General features: G+C 40.8%; 1 protein-coding gene and 1 long non-coding RNA gene across 3 annotated transcripts in view; one reads left to right on the top strand and one right to left on the bottom strand.

Annotated features, from left to right (window-relative positions):
• The window catches only part of LOC125784819 (uncharacterized), a 152,483-nt gene extending 146,424 nt beyond the window's left edge, over window positions 1-6,059 (bottom strand). The window contains exon 1 of the long non-coding RNA XR_007427417.1: window positions 5,978-6,059. This is a non-coding gene — a long non-coding RNA (uncharacterized LOC125784819). The remainder of the gene's footprint in view (window positions 1-5,977) is intronic.
• LOC125784808 (NLR family CARD domain-containing protein 3-like) overlaps window positions 1-9,240 on the top strand; it is a 163,691-nt gene extending 154,451 nt beyond the window's left edge. The window contains exons 8-10 of one of the 2 annotated variants that reach the window (XM_049468553.1): window positions 5,867-6,853; window positions 8,195-8,368; window positions 9,000-9,239. In XM_049468553.1, coding sequence (XP_049324510.1) covers window positions 5,867-6,853; window positions 8,195-8,368; window positions 9,000-9,177 — 1,339 coding nt within the window. In that variant the 3' untranslated portion in view covers window positions 9,178-9,239. Of the gene's footprint in view, window positions 1-5,866; window positions 6,854-8,194; window positions 8,369-8,999 lie in introns of both variants that reach the window. The other variant, XM_049468550.1, reaches the window with a different exon arrangement.
• The last annotated feature ends 3,051 nt before the right edge of the window (window positions 9,241-12,291 follow it).

Genomic DNA, 12,291 nt, shown 5'->3' with positions numbered 1-12,291 from the left:
CCCGAGCCCGACCCGACCCATAAACTGTTATTATCAGCCTGAGCCCGACCCGATCCATAAACTGTTATTATCAGCCTGAGCCCGACCCGATCCATAAACTGTTATTATCAGCCTGAGCCCGACCCGATCCATAAACTGTTATTATCAGCCCGAGCCCGACCCGATCCATAAACTGTTATTATCAGCCTGAGCCCGACCCGATCCATAAACTGTTATTATCAGCCCGACCCGATCCATAAACTGTTATTATCAGCCTGAGCCCGACCCGATCCATAAACTGTTATTATCAGCCCGAGCCCGACCCGATCCATAAACTGTTATTATCAGCCCGACCCGATACATAAACTGTTATTATCAGCCTGAGCGCGACCCGATCCATAAACTGTTATTATCAGCCTGAGCGCGACCCGATCCATAAACTGTTATTATCAGCCCGACCCGATCCATAAACTGTTATTATCAGCCTGAGCCCGACCCGATCCATAAACTGTTATTATCAGCCCGAGCCAGACCCGACCCATAAACTGTTATTATCAGCCTGAGCCCGACCCGATCCATAAACTGTTTATATCAGCCTGAGCCCGACCCGATCCATAAACTGTTATTATCAGCCTGAGTGCGACCCGATCCATAAACTGTTATTATCAGCCTGAGCGCGACCCGATCCATAAACTGTTATTATCAGCCCGACCCGATCATTAAACTGTTATTATCAGCCTGAGCCCGACCCGATCCATAAACTGTTATTATCAGCCTGAGCCCGACCCGATCCATAAACTGTTATTATCAGCCTGAGCCCGACCCGATCCATAAACTGTTATTATCAGCCCGACCCGATCCATAAACTGTTATTATCAGCCTGAGCCCGACCCGATCCATAAACTGTTATCAGCCTGAGCCCGACCCGATCCATAAACTGTTATCAGCCTGAGCCCGACCCGATCCATAAACTGTTATTATCAGCCTGAGCCCGACCCGATCCATAAACTGTTATTATCAGCCCGAGCCCGACCCGATCCATAAACTGTTATTATCAGCCTGAGCGCGTCCCGATCCATAAACTGTTATTATCAGCCCGAGCCAGACCCGACCCGATCCATAAACTGTTATTATCAGCCCGAGCCAGACCCGACCCGATCCATAAACTGTTATTATCAGCCTGAGCCCGACCCAATCCATAAACTGTTATTATCAGCCTGAGCGCGACCCGATCCATAAACTGTTATCAGCCTGAGCCCGACCCGATCCATAAACTGTTATTATCAGCCTGAGCCCGACCCGATCCATAAACTGTTATTATCAGCCTGAGCCCGACCCGATCCATAAACTGTTATTATCAGCCCGACCCAACCCGCCCCATAAACTGTTATCAGCCCGACCCGATCCATAAACTGTTATTATCAGCCCGACCCAACCCGCCCCATAAACTGTTATTATCAGCCCGACCCGATCCATAAACTGTTATTATCAGCCTAAGCCCGACCCGATCCATAAACTGTTATTATCAGCCCGACCCGATCCATAAACTGTTATTATCAGCCCGACCCGATCCATAAACTGTTGTTATCAGCCTAAGCCCGACCCGATCCATAAACTGTTATTATCAGCCCGAGCCCGACCCGACCCATAAACTGTTATTATCAGCCTGAGCCCGACCCGATCCATAAACTGTTATTATCAGCCTGAGCCCGACCCGATCCATAAACTGTTATTATCAGCCCGAGCCCGACCCGACCCATAAACTGTTATTATCAGCCTGAGCCCGACCCGATCCATAAACTGTTGTTATCAGCCTAAGCCCGACCCGATCCATAAACTGTTATTATCAGCCTGAGCCCGACCCGATCCATAAACTGTTATTATCAGCCCAACCCGCCCCATAAACTGTTATTATCAGGCCGACCCGATCCGTAAACTGTTATTATCAGCCTGAGCCCGACCCGATCCATAAACTGTTATTATCAGCCTGAGCCCGACCCGATCCATAAACTGTTATTATCAGCCCAACCCGCCCCATAAACTGTTATTATCAGGCCGACCCGATCCGTAAACTGTTATTATCAGCCTGAGCCCGACCCGATCCATAAACTGTTATTATCAGCCTGAGCCAGACCCGATCCGTAAACTGTTATTATCAGCCCAACCCGCCCCATAAACTGTTATTATCAGCCCGACCCGATCCATAAACTGTTATTATCAGCCTGAGCCCGACCCGATCCATAAACTGTTATTATCAGCCTGAGCCCAACCCGATCCATAAACTGTTATCAGCCCGACCCGATCCATAAACTGTTATTATCAGCCCGAGCCCGACCCGATCCATAAACTGTTATTATCAGCCCGAGCCCGACCCGATCCATAAACTGTTATCAGCCCGACCCGATCCATAAACTGTTATTATCAGCCCGAGCCCGACCCGATCCATAAACTGTTATTATCAGCCCGAGCCCGACCCGCCCCATAAACTGTTATTATCAGCCTGAGCCCAACCCGATCCATAAACTGTTATTATCAGCCCGAGCCCGACCCAATCCATAAACTGTTATTATCAGCCTGAGCGCGACCCGATCCATAAACTGTTATTATCAGCCTGAGCCCGACCCGATCCATAAACTGTTATTATGAGCCCGACCCGATCCATAAGCTGTTATTATCAGCCTGAGCCCGACCCAATCCATAAACTGTTATTATCAGCCTGAGGCCGACCCGATCCATAAACTGTTATTATGAGCCCGACCCGATCCATAAACTGTTATTATCAGCCTGAGCCCGACCCGATCCATAAACTGTTGTTATCAGCCTAAGCCCGACCCGATCCATAAACTGTTATTATCAGCCTGAGCCCGACCCGATCCATAAACTGTTATTTTCAGCCCGACCCGATCCATAAACTGTTATCAGGCCGACCCGATCCGTAAACTGTTATCAGCCCGACCCGATCCATAAACTGTTATTATCAGCCCGAGCCAGACCCGATCCGTAAACTGTTATTATCAGCCCAACCCGCCCCATAAACTGTTATTATCAGCCCGACCCGATCCATAAACTGTTATTATCAGCCTGAGCCCGACCCGATCCATAAACTGTTATTATCAGCCTGAGCCCGACCCGATCCATAAACTGTTATCAGCCCGACCCGATCCATAAACTGTTATTATCAGCCCGAGCCCGACCCGATCCATAAACTGTTATTATCAGCCCGAGCCCGACCCGATCCATAAACTGTTATCAGCCCGACCCGATCCATAAACTGTTATTATCAGCCCGAGCCCGACCCGATCCATAAACTGTTATTATCAGCCCGAGCCCGACCCGCCCCATAAACTGTTATTATCAGCCTGAGCCCAACCCGATCCATAAACTGTTATTATCAGCCTGAGCGCGACCCAATCCATAAACTGTTATTATCAGCCTGAGCGCGACCCGATCCATAAACTGTTATTATCAGCCTGAGCCCGACCCGATCCATAAACTGTTATTATGAGCCCGACCCGATCCATAAGCTGTTATTATCAGCCTGAGCCCGACCCGATCCATAAACTGTTATTATCAGCCTGAGGCCGACCCGATCCATAAACTGTTATTATGAGCCCGACCCGATCCATAAACTGTTATTATCAGCCTGAGCCCGACCCAATCCATAAACTGTTATTATCAGCCTGAGCGCGACCCGATCCATAAACTGTTATTATCAGCCTGAGCCCGACCCGATCCATAAACTGTTATTATGAGCCCGACCCGATCCATAAACTGTTATTATCAGCCTGAGCCCGACCCGATCCATAAACTGTTATTATCAGCCCGACCCGATCCATAAACTGTTATTATCAGCCCGAGGCCGACCCGACCCGCCCCATAAACTGTTATTATGAGCCCGACCCGATCCATAAACTGTTATTATCAGCCTGAGCCCGACCCGACCCGCCCCATAAACTGTTATTATGAGCCCTACCCGATCCATAAACTGTTATTATCAGCCTGAGCCCGACCCGATCCATAAACTGTCTATTTTCGAGCTGTTTAAATGAGCGAAATCTGTTCAGAATGATGTTAATTAACACTGCAACATAGAAGCATAGAACTATTATTTACTGAAAATATTTTAAGAACAGCTAAACACAGCACTGCAAGTCAAAAGCGGACAAGTGTGCCCACTTTGAGCTCACGTGTTTATAACATTCTAACTGGTGCACCTTTCTTAAACATTTTCATTTGTACCTTACAAGGTTATAATAATATAACATAATTTCAATTCATTTCAGTTAGTTATATAAACACACAATACGGTTCCAGTTAGTTATGTTTTTTCCTTTTAATTACCGTTTTTTCACTTTCAGTTTTCTTTATTTCCTTCGTTTTCGTTAACGATAATAATTGGTTACTTAGCTACATGGTGATTATCACGCCAGAGCTTTATATAAAATAAAAATATAATTAAACAAGAGATGCCTACATCTCAGACTATTTTCTGAAGGGCTTTGGGTCGGGTCCGGTTCAGGCAGAGAATGTAAGCTCTAGACATTTTACACACCAGAGCATCTATAACTCCTCCCCTTCTCAGATCGATGTCTTGATGATGTTCAGATTGTTCAGATCATCTCTCTCTGTACTGTAACAGCTTTAGTGATTTTCTGATGTTTCTTCATAATCAGGAGCTGCAGCAGAAATTTATCTCTCTAGTAATGAACGAGCTGAACACATTCAAGAAACTCCTGAGTCCAGATTACCCAGCATGCTCTGAGAAAGAGGTGGAGGATGATCAGAGGGAGGGGGTGCTGAAGATAACACTGCATATCCTGAGGAACATGAAGCAGACAGACCTCGCCAACACACTAGAGAGACGTAAGAGTTACCATTGGTATCAGCCTGGTGCTAATTTATTTATTTAAGTCCAAATTTTCAAAGAGAATAAAAACTGTAATGCAGTATAAAAACAACATAATGAAATCATTATTATTAAATTATTAATTTACTGTATCACAGAGTCGTTCTACACAGCATCTTTAATGGTTGATCTCAGCTGATTACATGTTCCGTATTGTCTTTCTCTGTAATCAGAATTGGCTCCAGCATGTCAACAAAAGCTCAAATCCAAACTGAGGGACAAATATCAGAAAATTAATGAAGGAATCTCAGGCCATGAAAACTCAGCACTTCTGAATGAGATCTACACAGAGCTCTACATCACAGAGGGAGGAGGTGGAGATGTCAATCAGGAACATGAGGTGAAACAGATTGAAGCTGCATCCAGGAAAAGCTCAACACAGGAAACACCAATCCAATGTAATGACATATTTAAACCCTTACCAGAACAGAACCAGCTCATCAAAACTGTACTGACTAAAGGAGTTGCTGGAATTGGAAAAACAGTCTCTGTGCAGAAGTTCATTCTGGACTGGGTTGAAGGAAAAGTAAATCAGGATGTTCTCTTCATATTTCCACTTCCTTTTAGAGAACTGAATCTGATGAAGGAGACAAAGCTCAGTCTGGTGAATCTTCTTCAGCGCTTCTTCCCAGAAACACAAGATTTAAAACCAAGACATTATAAGAGCTACAAGACTTTGTTCATCTTTGATGGTCTGGATGAATGTCGACTTCCTCTGGATTTCCAGAACAATGAGAACTTGGTGAATATAGAAGAACAAACCTCAGTGGATGTTCTGCTGACGAACCTCATCAAGGGGAATCTGCTTCCCTCTGCTCTCCTCTGGATCACCTCTCGACCAGCAGCGGTCAGTCAGATCCCTCCTTATTGTGTTGACCAGGTAACAGAAGTGCGGGGTTTCAATGACCCTCAGAAAAAGGAGTACTTCAAGAAGAAGATCAGGAATCAGGACCTGGCCAACAAAGTCTTCACACACATCAGCTCTTCAAGAAGCCTCTACATCATGTGCCACATACCGGTCTTCTGCTGGATTACAGCCACTGTTCTAGAGAGAATGCTGAGTGAAGCTGAGAGTGGAGAAATCCCCAAAACCCTGACGCAGATGTTCACACACTTCCTGATCGTTCAGATCAAACACAAAAGCCAGAAGTACAGTGGGAAAAGTGACTCTGATCCTCAGCAGACAAGAACAAGTATCCTGGCTCTGGGGAAACTGGCGTTCCAGCAGCTGGAGAAAGGAAACCTGATGTTCTATGAGGAAGATCTAAGAGAGAGTGGCATCGATATTAAAGAAGTATCAGTGTACTCAGGAGTGTGTACCCAGATCTTCAGACAGGAACATGAGCTGCTGAACCTGGGGAAGGTCTTCAGCTTTGTACATCTGAGCATTCAGGAGTTCCTCGCTGCTTTATATGCGTTTCTCTATTTCAACACAAAGGATCGGAATATGCAAACCACAGAACAGCAAACCACTGGACTATCTGAGATTTTCAGCGGAACATCGATAAATGGCTTCCTCAGCAGTGCCGTGGATAAAGCCTTACAGCTTGAGAGTGGACATCTGGACCTGTTCCTTCGCTTCCTTCTGGGTCTCTCACTGGAGTCTAACCAGACTCTGTTAAGAGTCGTACTGACACAGAAAGAGAAGAGCTCTCACAGCAGTGAGGAAACAGTCAAATACATCAAGGAGAAGATTGAGGAGAACTCCTCTCCAGAGAAATCCATCAATCTGTTCCACTGTCTGAATGAACTGAATGATCATTCTCTAGTGCAGGAAGTGCAGAAATACCTGAGTGGAGGTGATCGTCTTCATCAGGCCAGCCTCTCTCCTGCTCAGTGGTCAGCTCTGGCGTTTGTGTTGGTGAATTCAGAAGAAGAGCTGGAGGAGTTTAACCTCAGAAAATATCACCCATCAGAGGAGTGTTTTCTGAGGCTGCTGCCAGTAGTCAAAATATCCAGAAGAGCTTTGTAAGTATTTTTATTCAGGCATTCACAGTTTTCATTAAATCACTGGTGAATATGTATTAATCACAATGTTTTATATTAGTAGATATAGTAGATATTGATGAAATTATTGTTTTAGATATCAGGCAAACACCATAAACCCACCGTAACACCAACATGAGACACAGCACCAATCCAAATTCCACTTCGACAGTTTACAAAGAACACACAGCAGTTTTATCCTCAGTGACTAAATGTCTGGCTGCTGATTTGATTATAAAGTTATTAGTTGGGAGATATTTTACTGTGAAAATGCTAAAATGCTACACTTTACTTGGAAATTGAACAAAGCCAGCATGCTAAGGGCAAGTACTCTGCATTCCACAGGTACAGTTTAATCAAGCATCTACCGATGGTTAGCAAGATAGCGTTACAGTCATTTCAGTCTGTCAATGAGTAAGCTATTAAAGTTAGCTGCTGTTATGAGTAAAATGAGTGCTGATAAAACTGCTGATACATAATTAACCTTTTAAATCAGCTGAAAGAAACACGCATTCATGCTTTCTAGAAAAACCCAAAACAGAGAAGTAGCTCACCCAATAACCAGTTACTGTCTTTAATGGAAAATTAATTAATTTTACAGCATTTTAAAATACTTACAGGCCAGGTTATAATCTGTTACTCTGTGTATGTATGTGTCAAATAAAAATATAATCTTTTGTTACAGTATTCCCTCTTTTAATATCTGATAGTATAAATATAAAAAAAAAAAACCTTATTGTTATCTAATCAATAATATCAGATAATCAATAAAGGAGGTCACTGGGAGGTCTTGCACTAATCAGATACAGAGACTAAAGTTTGGATGTATATGAGGCTTTGGGGTTGACTCATCTAGATTTAGCCTGGTTTGCTGGAATTTCTGATTTTTTTTTTGTATAAAACACAGATCTGAATTTAATAACCAATAAATAAATGGAGGGAGAAAGTAAATGGTGGCAGGTTAAAAAACCACCCAATAAACTTCACTCTTCGTGTCTTTTAACTCATAATCTGTCCCAGAACTTGAGCTGCCCTCACTGTAAACTGTTTTCTAATGGGTAACTCTAGCTTTCTGCATGATTACTATCTCTGTATAAAGAAACACCAGTCCATCTCACAGATACTGTATTTCACAGTTTCATTTTGTGTTCTATTTGTATGTCAGTTAAAATATTCTTTTAGATCAGGACACCATGAAGAATAGGGTGTGTTTGTATAATTACACCTTTATTTTGATAAATGCTATGGTAAGAATAACGCTGTTATTTTCCATTTTCATTTAAGTGTATTTTTAAGTAAAATCTGTTTATTCTTATATTATAGACTAGCTTCATGTAATCTTGGAGTAAGGACGTGTGAAAGTCTGGAATCAGTTTTAAAGCTGGAAAACTCCTCACTGATAGAACTGGACCTCAGTAACAACAACCTGCAGGATTCAGGAGTGGAGCTGCTCTCTGCTGGACTAAAGAGTTCACACTGTAAACTGCAGACTCTCAGGTCAGTGTTTCTGTCGCTTTATTTTAAACAGACTAAAGGGAAATAGGAGTCACGTCTTAACTGAAAGTAATGCATAGAGTGGGTGCTGGATTGATGAGGTTATATCTCTGTATTTAGGGATTAGGGATTAGGGATTGTCAATATTTTTGCATAGATTTTACTGTGATTTAACAGTTGTGTCCACGCTTCCTGTCTTCTTTATTCCTGCTTAAGTTGTTTTATCCACATTTCTATCTGATCTTAACAAAACCTCAAGTAACTCTGGCTTTGTCTAAACTGCAGATAAATGTGTCCCAAATCTTGTTTTAATATAGGTGTCATTTGTGAGGCAGTGTGAATATTAAAAAAATCACACTGAACACTAAAATATGGATTTAGGCCACTTTCCCTCTGCAGTATGAGCAAAAATAATGACATAGTAGTATAATACAGGACAAATCCTGCACCTAACAACTGTGGTTATACATAGAGCTCAGCCAGGATCTACTACTCACTCAACTAACAACAATAGCCAAAACCACCACAATCTGATATTGTTAAGAAATATGATATGTTAAGAAAATCACCAAAATGTGTTATTTAAACTTTTTGTTTATTGTAAAATCTTTTGTGTTTATATCACATTTTTCAGATTAGCTTTGTGTAATCTTCAATTGAAGATGTGTGAAACTTTGGCATCAGTTATAAAGCTGGAAAACTCCTCCCTGAAAGAGCTGGATCTCAGTAACAATGATCTGCAGGATTCAGGAGTGGAGCTGCTCTCTGCTGGACTGGAGAGTTTAGACTGTAAACTGCAGATTCTCAGGTGAGTTGGTTCAGTTTGAAATTATAAGTGTTAAAATATGTTATTTAAAGCTTTAACGAGATACTTATATATCAAATCGCACAATAGGAAGCTTCTACTCAAGGCCAGAGTACATCAGTCAATCAAATGTGAACTCTGTTTGCAGTCATCTTTAGGATGTCCATACTAATATATTTTTTAAGTAGGCACACACTAATCACAAATGTTTTGAAGAAAATCATTAATTTACTTGCAGATGCTCTTAAATAGCTTTGCTGAACATGTCCTCTACAGTGATATGCAGGGTTAATCACTCTAGCTTCCAAAAAAAAAAAGTTTAACCCCGTTGAAGAATATAATCTGTAGCCCGTAAGAGCATGAGCTGCATATAGATGTAGGTGACAGTAAAATTGATCAGCTGTGGAACTGGAGCTTTCTGTTTAATAGTTAATGTATATTCTGTTACTATTGTATTTTATCTTGTTTCTTTACCCTTCATCCACATCTCTATAACTACACAATCCAGTACAATCAGGAAAACAGGATGAGTCCACCTACTTCCTTGCAATAATTATTGTTCTGTCTCTTGGAAAGCTTCACTTTTTAAGTCCTAATAAAACCACAGTTAGCTAGTTTTCAACCTTATATTCAGTTCTTAATCCAGCCTACTGACACTGAGCTAAAAACCAAAAGTGTATTTACATGTTTTATGTACATATATATACATATACATGTACATATTATATATATATATATATATATATATATACACATTTCTTTTTGTCATACTAACATTTTTCAGATCAAATAAAACCTTTCATGATCAAATAAACTTTAATATCAAACAAATATAACCTATAAATATGAACAAGCACGTTTTGAATGATAATTTCATTATTTAAGGGGAAAAACTCCAAACCAATCTAGCCCTTTGTAAAAACAAAAAAATTATTCTGTCATTAATCTGAAAAAGGAGGTCCCAAAAAAACCTAGAACAACATTTAAAGAACTGCAGGTCTCACTCGCCTCAGTTAAGATCAGTGTTAATGATTCAATAATAAGAAAAAGATTGGGGGAAAATGGTCACAATGGGAGAGTTCCAAGATAAAAAACACTGCTGACCAAAAATAACACAACGACCCGTCTCACATTTACCAACAAACATCTTAATGATCTCCAGGACTTTGGGTAAATATTTTTTTGACTGAAGAGACAAAAGTGTTTTTTTTTTGGAAAGTCCCGTAACTTCTGGTGTAAAACTAGCACATAATTTCAGATAAAGAACATCATACTGAATGTAAAACATGGTGGTGGTAGTATGATGGCCAGAGTCTGCGTTGCTGCTTTAGGACCTGCCCAACTTGCTGTAAGAGACAATCCTGAAAGAATATCTGGCCATCTGTTCGTGACCTCAAGCTCAGATGTTTTCAGGTTCGATAGCAGGACATGGCTTTGGAGGTTTTGGAGTGGCTAAGTGGCTAAGCTGATATTATGGATTATTATGATATTAGGACATTTATGCTCAAAAACCCTCCTTGACTTTATTTGTTGCCGCCAAGGGCATCCACTAAGGTATTAGATTTAGAGCAGCAAACACTTTTTCACACAGGGTTAGATTAATTCAGTTGTTTTATTATTTAAAAGTGTTTTTTATGATTAAAAAAAGTAAAATAAGTAATTGAATGCGACTTCAAATTAGAAATCATGGAGGGGTCTGAAACTTTCATCTTAGGTGCACGTCCACTATGAGAGATATAATCTAAAAAAAAAATCACAATGTATAATTTTTTAATTAACATCTGTCAATCACCGTAAAATTCTGGGCCTCAAAGACCTGTTAGTCCGCCTCCACAAATTAAAAGCACCTGTTTGAGGTCGTTAGCTGCATAAAGACACCTGTCCACCCCACACAATCAGTAAGACTCAAATACAAAACAGGCACCAAATTTCCTTTGACTTTTCTGTACTCTGTAGTACTGAGACATTTCAGTCAGTGCTTTTTCAGTATTGAATTTTAACACCTATCCCTAATCGAAATTGACTCAGAGCTCAGTTTTAACAGCCATATCAAATCAATTATCAATTCAGCTTTATACCACCTGAAAAACAGTAAGATTTAAAGACTTTATGAAGGCAAATCTAGAAAAACTCATTCACTCCTTTATTTCTAGTAGATAAGATTACTGTAACAGCTTCCTCACTGGCCTCCCCAAACATCTGTCAGACAACTGCAGCTTATTCAGTACGCTGCTGCCAGAATACTAACCAGGACAAAGAGGCAGGGACGTGTAACTCCAGTGCTCATATCATACAATCAGCTGGAGAATAAAGTTTAAAATACTGCTCCTTTTCTATGAAGCACTAAAAAGGTTTTTACCAACGTAAATCTCTGATATGCTGGAGAAATACTGCCCTGTTAGACTCCTCAGATCAGTAGAGGCAGATCTGTTAACACTACCTAGAACCAGAACCAATGACGAGACATTATGCTGCAGTTGGAATAAACTCCCAGAAGCTGTGAGATGTTCTGCATAGACTATAACCTCTAAAAAAACTGAAAACGTATCTATTTACCTGCGCCAAAACGTTTTATCTTTGTGCATTCTGGTATACTCTTAGTACATGATTGTTCTTTTTTTCTCCTATGTCCTCCCCAGTTTGGGAGACCAGATACCCATCCACACTAGTAATGCCCCCAACACTAGGATTCAAACCAGCACAAATGTCCTTTTGTTTTATTTATTTTTTTATTCAAATTCCTTATTAATTAATTTATTAGTTTTTGTTCTCAGTTTTCTTATAAATTCTAAGAAACTTTTTTTATAATTGTTCTGCATTGTGTGTGAAATGTTTCTGTAAAAACATAGAACTGATGGCATGTATGAAAGATACAATACAAATGAACTTGTCTTGACTAGTCACCAGTTAATTGCTAGCAGCTTAATTTATAAAGTAAAATAAGGGCTTTTCACTCTTTAAACTGACCAGTGCCGTTGATTTTTAAGATCTGTCCTCAGAAAAAATTTAGCTTTAAATGCACAGAAATTTCACCAAAAAGCAAAACAATTTAAGAAAAAGGGGTGAGATGAACATAAACTAAATTACTTTAAAGATTCTGTTTTCCACATCAATAACACTG

Source organism: Astyanax mexicanus, chromosome 1 (assembly GCF_023375975.1).
Source record: "Astyanax mexicanus isolate ESR-SI-001 chromosome 1, AstMex3_surface, whole genome shotgun sequence".
Taxonomy (NCBI): domain Eukaryota; kingdom Metazoa; phylum Chordata; class Actinopteri; order Characiformes; family Acestrorhamphidae; genus Astyanax; species Astyanax mexicanus.
Note: the sequence above shows the minus strand (reverse complement) of the source record. Positions and strands in the feature narration are given on the sequence as shown.